The sequence below is a fragment of the Podarcis muralis genome, chromosome 9, assembly GCF_964188315.1.
Source record: "Podarcis muralis chromosome 9, rPodMur119.hap1.1, whole genome shotgun sequence".
In the NCBI taxonomy this organism is placed as follows: Eukaryota; Metazoa; Chordata; class Lepidosauria; order Squamata; family Lacertidae; genus Podarcis; species Podarcis muralis.
In genome coordinates, this window is record NC_135663.1 from 53,686,474 (window position 1) to 53,704,384 (window position 17,911).

At 41.0% G+C, this 17,911-nt stretch overlaps 1 protein-coding gene across 1 annotated transcript in view; it reads right to left on the bottom strand.

Moving 5' to 3' along the window:
• The window catches only part of SCFD2 (sec1 family domain containing 2), a 146,540-nt gene that overhangs the window by 17,380 nt on the left and 111,249 nt on the right, over positions 1-17,911 (bottom strand). The window contains exons 6-7 of the mRNA XM_028745201.2: positions 7,562-7,707; positions 3,782-3,916 (exon numbers count right to left, since the gene is read on the bottom strand). Of these exons, the coding sequence (XP_028601034.2) occupies positions 3,782-3,916; positions 7,562-7,707 (281 nt within the window). The remainder of the gene's footprint in view (positions 1-3,781; positions 3,917-7,561; positions 7,708-17,911) is intronic.

Below are 17,911 nucleotides of genomic sequence, written 5' to 3' on the forward strand. Positions count from 1 at the left end.
CAAAAAGTTCCAACAAAAGAAGAGTGGCAGATGAAGATGATAGACTTTGCGGGATTGGTGAAGCTGATCGGGAAAATCCGAAACCAGCATGATCAAGCATTCCAAAAAGACTGGAGCAAATTTAACCAATATTTGAAGGACCATTGTAAGCAATTAACAACACTGGCAGGACAGTAAGAAGACATGTAATGTTAACCGTACTTACCTTTTCATATTTATCTAAAATTGAGACGTATCAAATGAGTGAAATGTAAATTGGAAAATGTATAAATGCTATGATATGGAGGTTAACTCTGAAAACCATGAGGTGGGAGGGAGGGGAGTCAATAAGCTCTTAAGAGCCAAAGAAGTAAAGTGAACAATGATGTGATTAAATATTATAAAATGGAAAATTAATAAAAAGTACTAAAAAATAAATACAACTGTGATTAAATGACATACAAATTGTTAAAATAATAATAATAATAATAATAATAATAATAATAATAATAATAATAATAATAATAAATTAAATTAAAAGGTGCACAGAAGACAATTCATTGGCCAGTGCATTCTGGATATGCAGGGGAGGCTCTGATTCTCTATTTTCAGAGAGATCCCAAAGCTGACCATTGGCTCAATCCAACCTTTGGCAGCCTGGTGCCCTCCAGATATTTTGAACTATAACTCCCATCAGTCCCAGGAAGCACTTGGTTGGCAAAGGCTGGCTTAATCTCTTTTTGTGGTGTCTCAGTTTGCCTGGCTCAAAGTCAGCTGGCTTGTTTGTGGAACAAAGCAGAGGCGAATTTAGGGGAGCGCAACCGGTTCAACCTTACTGGGCGCAGAGCCTTGGGGGCGCCGTAACTATGATTTAGATGGCGGAGAGGCACCAGAGGTGGAGGTGGAGGGGCACCAGATTTTGGCATCACACAGGGCACCGCTGAAATTTGATACCCCAAGATCCAGCACCGAGCATAGTTATGAAGTATGAACAGCAACTGCGAAAAAGGCTTAATCTATACTTAGGGCTCACCAGGACAGGAAAGGAAGGGACCTGTGTTACAGAACCCATTTTTAGATAAGTCTTGGGGAGTCAGGGAATGGGGGAGCACTTCCACCTAGAAAACTAGATGAGCAAGAAAATATGTAGCAGAGCAATTTCGTGGAGTTTCTATTAGTGGCCAAGAGCATGATTTGTGGGCAATCTCTCAGGGATGCTTTCTAGGTAATATTTCCTGCCCCAAGACAGGTTTGTTGGTGTCCCCTTTAAAAATATAGATTTCTTCCAGCTTAGGTAATGTCTATGGCTGTGGGTCTGTATTGCAGGATTTCCTAATTGCATTTGTGTGGTTTTGGTTTGCAGTGTTGATACTGTATTTGCCTTTCTTCGTTGATTCCTTCCCCTCTCTCCTATCTTTTATTGCTAGTCCCTCTCTCCCTGCCTCCCAGCCTGTAGCTGCCAAAGTGAATACTGGGCTGTCCCTTGAGAGACATTTGAGGAGCTGCTTGCCTGCCTGTCACCTTCCTGAACAGATCTTGTTAATGACTCCCACAAGCTGTGCAACTTCATTAATCATTTTGGGGTGTGTGTGCGTGATTAAGTGAGGAGGGAGAGAGGATTCATATCCAGTGGAAAAGAAGGCCATTACATCGTATTTGTAACAGGGAAAGTGGGCACAGACAGTGCAGTTAAAGGCCTGGAAGGATCCCAGGACAAAATCGGCACAAATGTTCTTATATCATGACTAGTGGTGAAAAAGCTAGTTTCCTCCCAAAGTCAACATTCTGTAGCCAATCAGCACACACAGACTACGTTGGGCTGCTTTGTATTCCCCAAGTTTGCCCACTTAGGGGCTTTCTCCATATAACAGGTGGGGAGTATACAGTGGTACCTCGGGTTACAGACACTCCAGGTTACAGACGCTTCAGGTTACAGACTCCGCTAACCCAAAAATAGTACCTTGGGTTAAGAACTTTGCTTCAGGATGAGAACAGAAATTGTGTGGTGGCGGCGTGGGAGGCCCCATTAGCTAAAGTGGTACCTCAGGTTAAGAACAATTTCAGGTTAAGAACGAATTAAGTTCTTAACCCGAGGTACCACTGTATCCTGGCTCAAAGGGGGATTCTTCTTGGATACCTTAGGAAGAAGATGCTGATTGCAAGGTGATGAAAAAGAAATGATTCATAATTTGCTGAAACATGAAGATTTGTTCCTGGCATGTATAATTCATAAGCACTTCATAATTCTTCTTCTTTTTTCTTTCAAAGGAAAGCTATTTTGAGAAATGCCATTTTAACGCAGTCACTGTTGTTTCCAATTTACTGCATAACTCACTGCTTCCAATGCTTGTTCTTAAGAGCTTTAACCTTTTTTAAAAATAATAATAATTGAGTACTGCCTAATATATTCATCAGGAGAGAGGTTTAAAAATATACTGCAGAAACTAAGGTTCCCCCCGCCCCACCAGTCCTCAATGATTCTGCCCCCATCTCTTCCTTCCTTCCTGACTGAAGTTAAGCGCTAGGGCCTGTGAAGCAGGCAAATCCTTTGATTGCAATGGTATTCTCCTTAGACCTAGTTAATTTCAGCACCGGCAGACAAATGAGTGAATGGACAAATTGTTTTTGGAAGCATTGCATGATGTTGAAGGCTGCAGCTATTAATTATGGACTGATGATAAATGGTTTATATTTTTGATGTGGAAACCAGCAGTTTCACTGCAAAATCAGTGAATGCAAAATCTGTTTATGTGGGATTGTAGGAATGAGTTCATTCCTTATGAAGAAAAATACACTAATTCTGGAAATCAGTTGTGAACTAAACCCAAGCCCATCCTAGCAGGTGAAAGAGAGTTGAAGAATTGAAACCACTATTAACAGAGGCAGAGGGAATAGTCAGTACTCTGTTGGCCTCAAGAAACCATGTTTGGATGCAGACTTCAAGAAACCATCTTTGGAGAGACTTCATCAGGCAAGGCCTTCTTCCATCTGCCTTGCCCCACCAGTCCCTGCTTCTCAATTTGTATTGTATTATTTTATTCTCTGTGGCTTACCAATGTTTCATTGATTGTAGTATTTATTGTAATTAAGAGTGGATTTCTGTTTAATTTTTATATGCTGATATTAGAATAGTATAGAATAGTATATTATTCTATGCTATTCTAATGATTGTTGAATGTTACTTTATTTGATGCAGGTTGCTTATTTTAAAGTTATGTTTTATTATCACATTTTTGTATTGCATTAGATTGTTATAAGGTGTGCGTTCATTGTTTATTCAGCTTGTAAACCGCCTTGCTTATTCTAAGATAGAAAGACGGTATACAAATTAAAAGTGATGATGATGATGATACAAAGTGTTCAAAGTGGCTGACAAATATAAAATCGAACATAAAAACAATGGCAGAACAACCACTAAAAACTCACATTATAAACAAAAACCAGCAGTGACAAACAATAAAGAGCCATCAGTACTTTTAGTAGTAACAGAATCAAACGTTTGCTTAAAAAGGAGTTTTCCATTCCCGATGGAAAACAATTAAAGAGAAAGGAAACCTAACCTTTGGGGGCAGGGAGTTCCAGAGCTACCACCTATATATCAAATATAAACTTTAAAACTACAAAATGCATGTTCCGTATTCTACTGCAAGTCAAATGCCAAAGCCAGGTGTAGCCAATGACTTGTGCATATTAGGCAGAAAACTATGAGATAACAACGTCACAGATAAAACGAAGCAGCTTCCTCTTACCAAAAACAGCTACACATTTAACTTTGTTAAGATGTACACGTGGGCAACCTTACCTTCATAAACATACTAAACCCAGTTTTCAGAAGGTCTGTGAGCCCAGAAGACATGTGCTCAATATCAACAGAGTCAGGTCGATCCGGATTATATATCTCTTCCACCACTTGCTTCAGCAATGGTTTATAAGAGGCCTGGAAAATATTAAACATTGAATGTAAGTGTATATATACAAGTGATTTCACAATGCACAACCCACTTGTGAAATTTACTGTGTTGGGATATGTTCATGGTCACTGTGGTAACTGCTAAAAAAAAAGAGAGGAAAAAGGAGTGGAAGCTGCCTAAAACTTGCTCACTGGAGAAGATACTGTCCTGTTTGCATCAATATGTTGTCTGGAGACAGAGAAAGGGCACACACAGAGATATCTTTCATGCTGCTTTTGTAACACGAGACAAACCAATTCTGCTTTATTTCGCTACTAATGTTGGGGAAACATTTTCAGCCTCTGCCTAGTTGATGGCTCAAACCGGACTATCGAGCCTCTGCATTGATTCCCAATGGTTGGCTCCACAAAGATACAAGCACTCAGCTTCTTGGAAAATAAAAACCCAACAATCTGAACTTTAACTAAATTTGAAGATGAGGGGAGGAAAATGTACAGAATGCCAGGGAGTTCTTGCCTCTGCCTGGTATATTTGCTTTTGCCCCAAAACCCAAAACAAAACACCTCATCATGAGAAATAACATTGGTTCACTAGGTCCTAAAGGTAAAGGGATCCCTGACCATTAGGTCCAGTCGTGGCCGACTCTGGGGTTGTGGCGCTCATCTCGCTTTATTGGCTGAGGGAGCCGGCGTACAGCTTCCGGGTCATGTGGCCAGCATGACTAAGTTGCTTCTGGCAAACCAGAGCAGCGCACGGAAACGCCGTTTACCTTCACGCCGGAGTGGCACCTATTTATCTACTTGCACTTTGACATGCTTTCAAACTGCTAGGTTGGCAGGAGCTGGGACCGAGCAACGGGAGCTCACCCGGTCGTGGAGATTCGAACCACCGACCTTCTGATCGGCAAGTCCTAGGCTCTGTGGTTTAACCCACAGCACCACCCGCGTCCCTTCACTAAGTCCTAGCCTTGTGCAATTTTGGAGCTGCTTTTTTGTACTGATATAATCGGGGATCAATCACGAATGGACTGAAGTCTCTCAACAGTAATGATTACCATTACCCTCTCTCAACACACACTGGCTGGGATGGGGAACAGCGGTGTTCCAATGGCTAACTAATCATGTATTAAACACAAGCATGTAAAAAGGATGCATAGTTGCATAGGGTGAATTGCAGCAAAGGATAGGGTATCTAGACTAATGAAGAGTCTGGGTTTATCTGGCTTTTAAAAAGATTTTTAAATGTTACAATCTTCTTTTGCTGCATATACTAAACACATTACTGAGAGTGTATCACTTCAGCATTTTGAAAATTGATTTGGAAGGTTGTATTCGAAACACTGCAAGCATATCATTTGGAAAGCCAGCATCATAACTGACGTTTTGATACAGAGCTGGTGAGGGACAGCATATTGTCTATTTGAACATGTATTTTGCTGGTTCTTCAGGTCCCTGGATCCAACCGTAATGCAAATAAAATAAAGTAGGCACTTTAAACCAGAGGAATGCTTTTAGTGAAAGCTTACTGTATACAGTTTATAAAGTTTTTACATTTATACAATTACAGCAGATCTAAAGCAGTAACAACCAACTAATATAATTTCAGTAGCCAGTATTACAATCTACAAAACTGAATTAATGTGTTCCATTTATGGCAGCCAATGTTTCCTTACTGAGCTATTCCAAGAATGTCAATCTCTAGTTTTCTTAGAAAACACATGTAGGAGTCATGCTGCAGAAATGATAAACAGAAGTGCCACTTACCTTAGACAGAAAAAAGAAAAACAAATGAGAAACTAACTACTTAAACTGAATAACTTGGGAAAGAAATGATTTACTAAAACATTATAGCCATTAAAGACACCTTTTTGTGTCCAGCAGTTTGCAATGTCAAATGCAGATCTTTTTCTTCAATGCAGCCACTAAGAAAATGTGGATGTGCCACCCAAAGCTTCCTCCAACACACATTTACATTTTAACTGAGCCAAGAAAGATGCAGCAGACATTAGCTGTGTGTTATATGACTGGCTGGGACTCAAAAACATAAAAAACGGCTTGTTGAACACACACAATTATTCCTTTGGGAAAGAGAAACAAATTCATTCAAAATGATATGCTTAAAAGGGAAAGGATGTCAAAACAGGAAATATGTGATTTTTTAAATATATATATAAAAAAATCAATTAAGCTTTGATTCAAAGCACACTTATTGGTAATAAGTTCCACTGAAATAAGCAGAATGTCTCCGTATTTAGGTTGGATCCAGATTTGGTTAATTATACTTTAGTCATGGCTAATATAAGTCCCATTGAATTCAATGGGTCTATTCCAAGTAAGACTAATGAAATCTGGATTCAATCCATTGTAGTTACTGATTATCCATGGGGGGGCGGGGGGGGGGCGGCAGCTGGACCCACTCTGGCCAAGGACCTGGGGATGGGTGATGGCATGATAGCCAGTATGGTTTCACTCCCTCTATGATCTTGGCTGTGCGGAAGGTAAGGTATAACCATTAAACATCCCTGTCTATGCAACCAGATGAGGAAAAATGTTCTTTCTTATTTGGGGCGGGGGCAGGAATCCTCTCTTGCACTCTTCGTACTTCTAGTTTAAGACTACAGCAGCTAAAAAGAATCAATCAGTGCTTAACAATGGTACATCAGGGACATGATGCTATCTGAAATTAAGGGCTGAGAAATAGGAACACAGTGACAAATTGTCTAGAAAACATCAACAAAGGTGCTACCAAAAAGCACAGAGCAAAAGCTTCAGTAACTGGTTGTTCCAAACTCTGATAACTTACATAATATATTGGGGGGGGGGGGTTAACTGTTTCATGCACAGAAAATGTATCAATAAAAAGATGCTATAGTTTGATTTCTATTCTTTTTAAGCTGGATACATTTAGTGGTTACTGCTAAATGGATGACTATTCTATAGAGTAGAGTAGAGTAGAGTAGAGTAGAGTAGAGTAGAGGACCCCTGGATGGTTAAGTCCAGTCAAAGGCAACTATGGGGTTGTAATGCTCATCTCACCGCAGTGGTACCTATTCATCTACTTGCACTGGTGTGCTTTCAAATTGCTGGGTTGGCAGGAGCTGGGACACAGCAATAGGAGCTCACCCTGTTGCGGGGATTCAAACCACTGACCTTCTGATCGGCAAGCCCAGAGGCCCAGTGGTTTAAACCACAGTGCCACCCGTGTCCCTTTCTGTTTTATAGAGCAGGTGGCCTTTATGGGTACATTAAGCTCCCTGCAACTGGGGAGGCTAGCACAGAAACAACATTAGATGGATGGCAATGTTATAGCTACTGTGGTTCAGTAGATATCCTTTCAATTAAGCAATGACTATTAAGAACATTGGAAGGGAAAGACAATTCTACAAACCCACTTGTAGATTAGTAGAATACATTCTGCATTAAACAACCACAAAATCAGTCACATTTTGCTACAGGTAGTTTTGCCAATGCTCCAAACCAGGGCTTCTTAAACTTGGGTCTCCAGCTGTTTTTGGGTTACAACTCCCATAACCCCTAGCCAGCAGAACCGGTGGTCAGGGATGATGGGATATGTAGTTCAAAAACAGCTGGAGACCCAAGTTTGGGAAACACTGCTATAAAGTAACACAGAATAACACATGGATTTTTTTTTAAAAAGACACAGCAACTTGCCTGTTGAATTTGGCTTCCTGGAACATGTACGGAATTAAACTGCTTCATGTAAGCCCGAGCTCTTGCAACATCACTGAGAGTCATAAAGATCTCATTCACTGCAGCTGTGGCCTTTTGAAATGTCAGATCAAGTGGAGACTCACAACCTGGAACAACACAGAAAAAATATTTGCTAGGTGAGGCCATTTTTTTTTTTAACCAACACAAATGAAAGTAGTGGGGGAAGGGAAGAGGAATGGGGGGGGGATGTTTCTCTAATTTAAGAGCAGGGGTGGTCAATGTATGCATTCTTGAGGGGGTTCTGCATTCTCCAGATGGTAGTTTAACAAATCCCCCCAGATTTAAGAAGGCAAGCAACAGTTTGAACCTTGCATATGGCAACATTGGACAAGTCTTGTTAAGCTCTCAACTATGATGCTGAAAATAGAAATATCAGTTTCTCCACCTAGAAAGTTTTAAAAGAACCATACCACCTTAGCATCCCAATGTTGCCACTTGGTTATGCTACCAAAAATAAAATAAGGTATCGAAAGAAGAGCGAAGAAGAGTTTGGATTTGATATCCCACTTTATCGCTACCTGAAGGAGTCTCAAAGCGGCTAACATTCTCCTTTCCCTTCCTCCCTCACAACAAACACTCTGTGAGGTGAGTGAGGCTGAGAGACTTCAAAGAAGTGTGACTAGCCCAAGGTCACCCAGCAGCTGCATGTGGAAGAGCGGGGAATCAAACCTGGTTCACCAGATTATGAGTCTACCGCTCTTAACCACTACACCACACTGGCTGCCATAAAAACAAACAAACAAACAAACAAACAAACAGTCTAACTTTCAACAAATGCCCATTTAAGTCTCTTTTGTTCCTGTTTGTCTACATATATAACACACAGGTTTGACACAAAGCATTCCAGAGGTTTTCCTTCTAATAATGTATTACAATGTATTTTGCTTGCTTCCTTAAAACTGTTTGCAGAGGATGTCCATGGACAATGAGAGGAAATCAATGATAGGCGATATCTATCTGCCTTCCACTGATCTTGCTAACATTTCAGTACAAATATGAAACAGCTGTGAAATTCATGCTCACAAGGAAGCTTCATAAAGTATTCCCCCTTTGTTTCTACGCTATGGTTACTCCGTCTAAAATTAAATTTTAATCTTTGCATAGCAACATAGCAGAGTGGTTTTGTATTCTCAGTGAACTGACTTGAAGCTCATTTCACTTAAGAGACAGTTTTGAAAAGGCAACACAGTTTCCAGGATTACAAATGGTTGTTACAACAACTCTGAGGTTATTCTCTGCTAACAATAAACATGTTGTAGCAAGTTTATAGATTCAATTGCATCAAGGAGTAGGACTATCGGACTTAAACAAAACTGTAGCATCACTGTGTTTGGGGGCTGTTGGCAAATATTTCTAAAATATTAGAAATTGCATCTCTAATATTTTAAAACCGCCACCATCAATTATACCTGCTACCCACTGTTCAACCACATGGTCCCAGGGTGGGTTACATCTTCAAATGATAATATAATACAATAAAACACCCCCACTCCCAAAATATCCTGGTTGTTTGATAGTAACGACAACTGCAGTAATAATAATAAACGTGGTTGATTTGTTCTAAGCCGGGATGAAAAGGGTCCCAGTAACACTATGGCTGATACAATTGTCATGAATGTGTTTGCTGTTATTAAAAGATAAAGCTTTATAAATGACTCACACTTTCTCTACAGATATGAAAGGTTAGGTTATTTAAGTTTCTTGAACTCGTGTAACAAAAAACACTGAAGTAATTTACAAAGAGAATAAAATAAAATAATAAAAATACGTACACATATTAAAAGCATAGTCAAAATAAGGTCTCACTGTTTAAGGATGGAACAGTATTTTGTACATTTTGTGCACCAAATAACCCAACTTCAGGTTAGAAGACTATTGTTTTTAATGTGCAGCTGACAATAATGCACAATGTGTTCCTGCACAGTGTGTTCCTGGATTGAAAACACGCATGGACATACACATAAATATAACTCAGATGTTGTAAAATCCAGTCCTGTTGGTTATGGACACCCTTCTTAACTTGGATCAAAAGAAAATGATAAGCAGCAGCAACTTAGAAGGAGACTGGTTTTGAAATTATTTATAGTCTGAAGTCTTCTCTACACATATTCTTATATGGTTAAAAAACGCAATTGAAGAAGGTTGCATAAAATCAAAGAGGTGACCATAGATGTAGCGGGAAGGTAAACAGCATTTCCGTGCGCTCCGGCTTCTGTCACAGTGTTACATTGCGCCAGAAGCAGTTTAGTCATGCTGGCCACATGACCTGGAAAGCTGTCTGCGGACAAACGCCAGCTCCCTCAGCCTGAAAAGCGAGATGAGCGCTTTGACTGGACTTCACTGTCCAGGGGTCCTTTACCTTTACTTACCACAAACCCCATGCAATTTAGTTCTAATCCAACTGTGCTGTTCATGAGTGCAACAATATCGGTAATTGTGATGTTGTAGCTTATGTTGACCTTTTCCTTAAATGAACTGAACAAATAGAATTCCATGAAGTTAGTAATGGCTTTCAATATAATGCACAAAAATACTATTTTAATAAACTTCTTGCATTTCCATCCAGCTTAAAAAATAAAAATCAAACCTCAGGAATAATTTCAAATTTAATTCTACTTCTAATATTGGATTTGAATTAATAAAAAGTGAGCCTTTAACAAGAAAAAAAGCCAAGGCAAAAGTTAATATTAGAAAATCTCGCAATTTTTTTTTGACAGGATTAACATTTTCCTCAAACCATGGGTGGCAGCATGATTTGAAGTACACATTGCACTCAGAATGACATTCAATAGAACATCTTTAGCAGAGGGGTTTATTGAGATTTACGTAGCTTATGAATCATATAAATCATTCATCTGATAATAATTCAAACAGCTTTGCAAACCTCTCTATCTTGATTTTTCAAAAAAATTAATCAGGGCTCTGTAGGTTTTCTGGGTTTAGGAGAGTAAATATAATACAATAGTCTATCTATCTGAAACTGAGCCAGACTATTTCTCCAGCAAGGTAGTGCAAACTCAATTATGTTACCGGGTTATTTACAAAATTAATCATTTTGCTTTATGGCAGCGATTCCGAATCACAAAAAGAAAGATGGAAAAAGAGAGAAGCACATGGGCAAAAAAGGGAACACAAGATGACACAGAGTTGCACAAAACTGACATAGGTTAATTTAAATGTACAAATGTGAATCTAAAATATTTACTATAATTTAAACCAGAAATATGGTATACTTAGCCAAGGCTTCCCACTTGGCCAATGAGACAATGTTCCTGAAGACACACCCACCTGCCTGACACCTGATGTCACATGTGACACCAGGTGTGGGGCAGGTAGTTCCTTGGCTGAAGAAAGAAGCATAGAATTCCCCTGCTCATAAGTAGTGAATTTGATCCTGTTCGGTTTGGGCTTGTCACTGGTGAGTCAGCATGGGGAGTTCAATCTTGCATGGCAGTATGTCCCCCCCCCCCACTACCTGGCCATTTTTGACAGGTGGGTGGGACAACCTACCTGTCAGTCACATGACAAGTGACAGGCAGGTGGTGGTCTCACCCACTTGTCAACGTGGGCTCGCCAGTGTGGGGAAGATTTGGGCCCTACTGAAAAGAATGATTCCCCCACTCCAACTTCAAAACAAATACAATTCTTCTTTCCATAGTGGGAAGACTTGACTAGGTGACGGCCTGCTCAGTCTGCTTTCCACATGTTAACTATTGATAGTTAACATCAAGGTCCTTGCTTCTTATAGTTTTTTTATCTTGGACTAGACCACCCCTGAAATAGGGCTTCTTCGACCAGAGGGCTCTCCTGTCTCCCCCCCACCCCAATCTGTGAACTGTGAATCTCTATTAAGCAGATAAGAGGAGCCAGCAAAAATGTTATTGACTTATGAGCACTAAGACTGCAACTCGAAACATGTTTACTAGGCAGTAAGCCTTGCCAAACACGGAATATAGGATTCTGCTGCTGTGATTCATAAAGTGGTGGAGTTGGACTCTTAAGTGTCAATAATAATAATAATAATAATAATAATAATAATAATAATAATTTATTTATAACCCACTCATCTGGCTGGGTTTCCCCATGGATTGGCAAGATTTCCATGTTATAAACCCTCTTCCTTAAGTTTTATTTCCAACCTTTCCCATCTTTCATTCAGAAAAGATTAGGCCACCTGCATTCACGATAAGAACCGAGCTACAAGACTTCTTTGAAAATAACCAATTAATTTATTGCCTTGCTCTGTCACTTTCCCAAACCTTATCATATAGCATACATGGCTCAGTTGGTAGAGTATGAGACAACAACAACAACAATTTTTTATTATTTCTATCCCACCCATCTGGCTGGGTTTCCTCAGCCACTCTGGGCAGCTTTCAACAGAATATTAAAAACAGAATAAAACTTGAAACATTAAAAACTTCCCTAAACAGGGCTGCCTTCATAGGTTGGACTCAGTGACCCTTGTGGTCCCTTCCAACTTGACAATTCTATGATTCTATTATTACAAAGCCTAAAAAGATTGGGCAGATTTTGCTCTGAATCCTCCATATCCAAGGTCTGATAGAAGTAAGGTAAAGGTAAAGGGACCCCTGACCATTAGGTGCAGTCGTGGCCGACTCTGGGGTTGCGGCGCTCATCTCGCTTTATTGGCCGAGGGAGCTGGTGTACAGCTTCCGGGTCATGTGGCCAGGATGACTAAGCTGCTTCTGGTGAACCAGAGCAGCGCACGGAAATGCCGTTTACCTTCCCGCTGGAGCGGTACCTATTTATCTACTTGCACTTTGACATGCTTTCGAACTGCTAGGTTGGCAGGAGCAGGGACTGAGCAATGGGAGCTCACCCCGTTGCGGGGATTCGAACCGCCAACCTTCTGATCGGCAAGTGCTAGGCTCTGTGGTTTAACCCAGTACTGGATATTAATATCCTCTCTGCAAGGCCTTCCTCCTTTACTTGTGTGAAGGATTTTTCTGTGTTGTATTTCTTTGAATGTGAGCTCTCCCTAACCCCACAATTTATTCCTACTTGTGAAAGCAGGGTTAGGGTGATCTTCCAGACAGAGCAACACTGTCACACATCACTGCTAGAAAAACTTAAAAGAGCCAGCAACTTTCCTCCATCTTTCTAGCCCATCATCTCCTGCCCCCTCCCCCCCCCCCAATCATACTATCCAAGGCTTTGCACTGCCATCTTGAGAGGAGGAGGAAATATTAAAATAGCATTCTGTGGGGGGAAATGTTGCCATTTGCAGTGCCAACTTGTTTCTAACACTCAACACATTTTCATTAGCAGGCTGTAAAACCTTCAGGCTGCCCAGGACTTTAGCAATCCACAGAACAATTTATCAGAATAGAAAAGAGCACTTGACAAAAGTCTCCAAGCAGCAGACTACAGCTAGCCTGAACCAAGCTTTGAAAACAAATCCAGAACACTTCTGGTCTTTTCCTAAGAACCTCGTGCTAGAGTTTATGAGAACATTTATAGAGACTATGATTTTCTCAAGCTATTTTTGCTTTAGACAGTTAAGTTGAAAAAAGTTGTTTTGCAAGAAATCATAGGCTCGCTTTCACTAAACACTGTAGTCCTTTCCAGCATTGGAATCTGTATCCACGAGGGTGTGGACTGAATGATACATCCCTTCCACCCTGATCTTCCTGCACTCAAGGGGGATTGTACAGCAAGTCTACTTGACTGAATGTACTTACAACTCTCCCCACAACCGCCCTGAGATCTCCAGGTATAGGGTGGTATATAAATAACAACAACAACTGGAAACCCTCAAAGTGCAAGGTTTCCAACTGGGCAGAGAATTGGTAAATGTGTTCAGCCAAACTCACAGATTTTCTTAATCAATGCAGGAGTTTCCTCACTCCATGGATACAGATTCTGAACACCTCAGGAGGAATTGTTTTACAGTGGTACCTCAGGTTAAGAACTTAATTTCTTCCGGAGGTCCATTCTTAACCTGAAACTGTTCTTAACCTGAGGTACCACTTTAGCTAACGGGGCCTCCCGCTGCCGCCGCACGATTTCTGTTCTCATCCTGAAGCAAAGTTCTTAACCCGAGGTACTATTTCTGGGTTAGTGGAGTCTGTAACCTGAAGCATCTGTAACCTGAGGTACCACTGTACTTCAGAATCATTACACTAAAAACTACAGTGTTCCTTGTTCACTGCCCGGTTTGACACAGCTCTAGTAAGTTTTATCCTGAGCATACTTTCAAAGTAACTTACGTTGCTACCACAGGTAGGATTTGAGCATCAACTTGTTACGGTTAGTCACATGACAGTACTGAGCTCATGGTGCCTCCCCTTGTTTTCATACTACCACGGATTCAAGTGAGTGGCAAAATTCTAAGTGTGTGCAGGGGAGAATCAGACATGCAACTGGAAGTATCCTCCTGCAGCCGTTTGTACGGCCGAACCAGAGCTCTGCTGTTATTGGCTTGAGTGTTCAGCTATGTGAACTGTTCAGCTATTCTCTTCTGCATGTGGGCAGAACTTTGCAGACTAGAATGCTCAGTAAGAGGGGGATAAAATCCCTTCCAACTACCTTTTGTCAAAACTCAGAAGCAAGAGGAAAAGAAATGTCAGCACCACGTAAGCAACTTGTTCTCTGAAACAGACACCAGGTCGAAAACTCTCTTTGGCTTTTAGATGAGCAACAGCTTGCCACTTTGAGTCATATAGTGCCTACGTATTCTTTCTCGACTAAAGCTGTTTTGCAGTTGTCTGCAGAAGGTGTGGGCAACATATCGCAAGTGGTTGGCATGTGCTCCTGGTAGTATTTCTGTAACCCACAAGGACTTCAGGAAATCCAAGAGTCTAACTTTTAGCCCCGCTAAAAAAGTAATGCTCAAGAACTTGTGTATTTACAAAGCGCTGGAAATTCTACTAAAAGAAGAGGAACAAAAATGCAAAGCAAAAAGAAGTCCGAGAGTAGAAATTGCCTACCCTAACTGCTCTAGAATAGAGGTTTGATTAGCATATGCTACGCTAATGAAAACGCTGAGCAAATTAATTACAGGCAGCATAGGCCAATGAAATATACTCGGAGTCGAGAGTGGATTTCATGCTCTTTATTCAGCTCATAGTGGTGAGGAGGAATGGCAGTTCCCCCAGAATGTCTGCTTTATATACATTATTTACACAATGGGCCCCACGTGGTTGGCTAATTCCGGGATTCTCCTGTAGGCCAATCAGGTTGCGGATTCACTTCCACCTGGAGCTGGATTGGATGGCTCCTGTGGACCAATCAGACTGCTGCAATCTGGGTCCTATTGTTCTAGGACCAATCAGACTGCTGCATTTTGGATCCTATTCAACTCAGTACATAACAGCCAAGCAGCTACAACACTTCAGATCTGCTACTGGTCTCATGTTGCGCTTACAGTGCAATCCTATACAGGTCTGTGCAAATCTAAGCCCATTTGAGTCCAATGGGGCTAACTCCGAGGCAAGTGGGTATAGGATTGCAGTTCTAACAGTCTTCTGTGGCATATGTTATTTGATCCAATTACAGTCGTACCTTGGTTGTCAACTTCCAAAAACGTTTGACAACCAAGGCACGGATTCTGCTTGGCTGCAGGAACTTCCTGCGCACAATCGGAAGCCGTAGAAGCCGTGTTGGACATTTGGCTTCCAAAGAACATTCGCAAACTGGAACACTCACTTCTGGGTTTGCAGCATTTGGGAGCCAAAACATTCATCTCCCAAGGTGTTTGGCTTCCAAGGTATGACTGTATAACACACATTAGGGGGGAATAACATGTTAATGGGAGCCTTGATTATACTGCTCAACTACAGAACCCTGCCAAAGAAGGATGTGAGGAACAAAGGAGAATGGGCACTGCTCAAAGGTAGAATAAGAGAAGTCATTTACTCCACTGTATTAATATTAAAATTATATCTCAGGTTAGTATATTACGATCCCACAGTGTATGTTCCTCCAAATTGGCTTAACTTGCAATAATATATTATTGCCTGGTTCACATGTCTGAGTCACGTTGATTCAGGCCTTCTCTTTCAGTTTTGGTTTTATTTTATGTTTGTTCTTTATCCAAACTGGACTGTAAGCCAATTGGGTAGCAATGTCTTAGGTGCCTCAATGTAATGTAATATAATATAATATAATATAATATAATATAATATAATATAATATAATATAATATAATATAATATAATATAATATAATATAATATAATATAATATGGCATATAAGGGCACCTGGACCAGGTGGTCCTTGTTCTGACCCAGAAAGGTAATACTTACTTTGTTAGGCTATATATGAAAATTCAACATTACTGAGTATCTCCGATTTACTTGGTTCCTGCGGTTGCTACATTTAGACATGCCACAAACCCACTACTGCCATGGAAAATTAACTATGTGTATAAACAATGAAACAGCAATAGCTCCACTGCTAAGCAATCTTATCCACATGTTCCAATTAAGGTGAAACAATCAAAAGCAACTCTAAAGAGGCTGCCAGAGAAACACTGGAACTATTTCTAGGAAACGTTGACTCCAAGAAAGACACCAAATTTGGTGCGAGGTTGTTTCAGAGTTCACTGAAAATTAATGAACTAGTTCTCTTAATGTTTGGCCACAGTTTAGAATTTTAGCTAGGACCTGTTGCGATTGAACTAAAATGAGAAGAGGATTGGAAGTTAAGCAGCTCAAGCTCTTGTGATGTTGCCTATTTCTAAAGACTGTGATCTAATTCAACTCCTTCCTTCCTTTCTTAAGAACATGAGAAGAGCCTGTTAGATCAGACCAATGGTCCATCTAGTCCAGCCTCCTGTTATCTCAGTGGCCAACCAGATCAAAGAATCATAGAACAGTTGGAAGGGATCCTGAGGATCATCAAGTCTAATACCTGAAATGCAGGAATATGCAGCTGCCCCAAGTGGAGATTGAAACTGCAACCTTGCTGTTATCAGCAACTGATAGCCAACTCCTCCATTAATTTCTCTAATCTTCTTTTTAAAGGCCACCCAAGTTGGTGGGCCTCACTGCCTTCTGTTGGAGCAAGTTCTGGGAAATTATCTATTGAGGGTGAACGTTCCTGATCCATTTGCGCTTAAATTTGGCAAGGGTCTAGAAGAAAGAACCAGACTGTAGCTGCAAGAATGAGGTGAATATCTGTCATGTTTCTATAATAACATGGGATAATGCAATGGTCAATTTGTAAGGAGCTGCTGGGACTCAAAGTCTGCCTGAAAGCCACAAACCCTGGCCTAGGAGTGTCAGTCGAAATTTACCGTATTTTTCGCTCTATGGGATGCACCCGACCATAGGACGCGCCTTGTTTTAGAGGGGGAGAGCAAGAAAAAAAATCTTCCCCTCTCTGTGCAGCACCCCTTCAGCGAAGCGGCAGGAGAAATGGAGCCCCTTCCATTTCTCCTCCCGCTTCGCTGAAGGGGTGCTGCACAGCTCTCCCTCTCCCACATTGCCTTCGCCTTCAGTGAAGGCAACCCAGTGCCTCCAGAGCGTGGCGGAAGTTCCCGCTGTTCTCCGGACGCTTCGGGTTCCTTTCGCTGAAGCCACGAGAGTCTGCATTCGCTCCATAGGACACACACACATTTTCCCTTAATTTTTGAAGGGGGAAATGTGCGTCTTATAGAGAGAAAAATACGGTACACATTTTATTGGAATGCCAAATAAACCAATGTTTTGCTATTATCACCAGAAACAGAACTCAGGTAGCCATATAAACAATTGCATTTTGGGGGGGCGGGTTCTAATTCCACACACTATCTGTTAAGACAAATACAAGATGTAAGTAGAACTTTCAAGATCTTCTGCCTGTTATCAATGGAAGCATCCCAGTCTCATCTAACAGATTTCTGCCCTCACCCCATTACACACACACAGCACACACAGAGAAAGGTTTACCGGTATATCTTTTCTCAACAATTCAAGCACTGCACCACTGCCCTCTGCTGCTCATTTTCTTTTTTAACTGTAGTTCGTATGTGGATAGTTCTCCCAACTGCCTTCATAATAGCAAGCGGCAACTCACCTGCACTCTGCGATAGAATCATAGAGTTGGAATAGACCACAAGGGCCATCGAGTCCAACCCCCTGCCAAGCAGGAAACACCATCAGAGCACTCCTGACATATGGTTGTCAAGCCTCTGCTTAAAGACCTCCAAAGAAGGAGACTCCACCACACTCCTTGGCAGCAAATTCCACTGTCGAACAGCTCTTACTGTCAGGAAGTTCTTCCTAATGTTTAGGTGGAATCTTCTTTCTTGTAGTTTGGATCCATTGCTCCGTATCCGCTTCT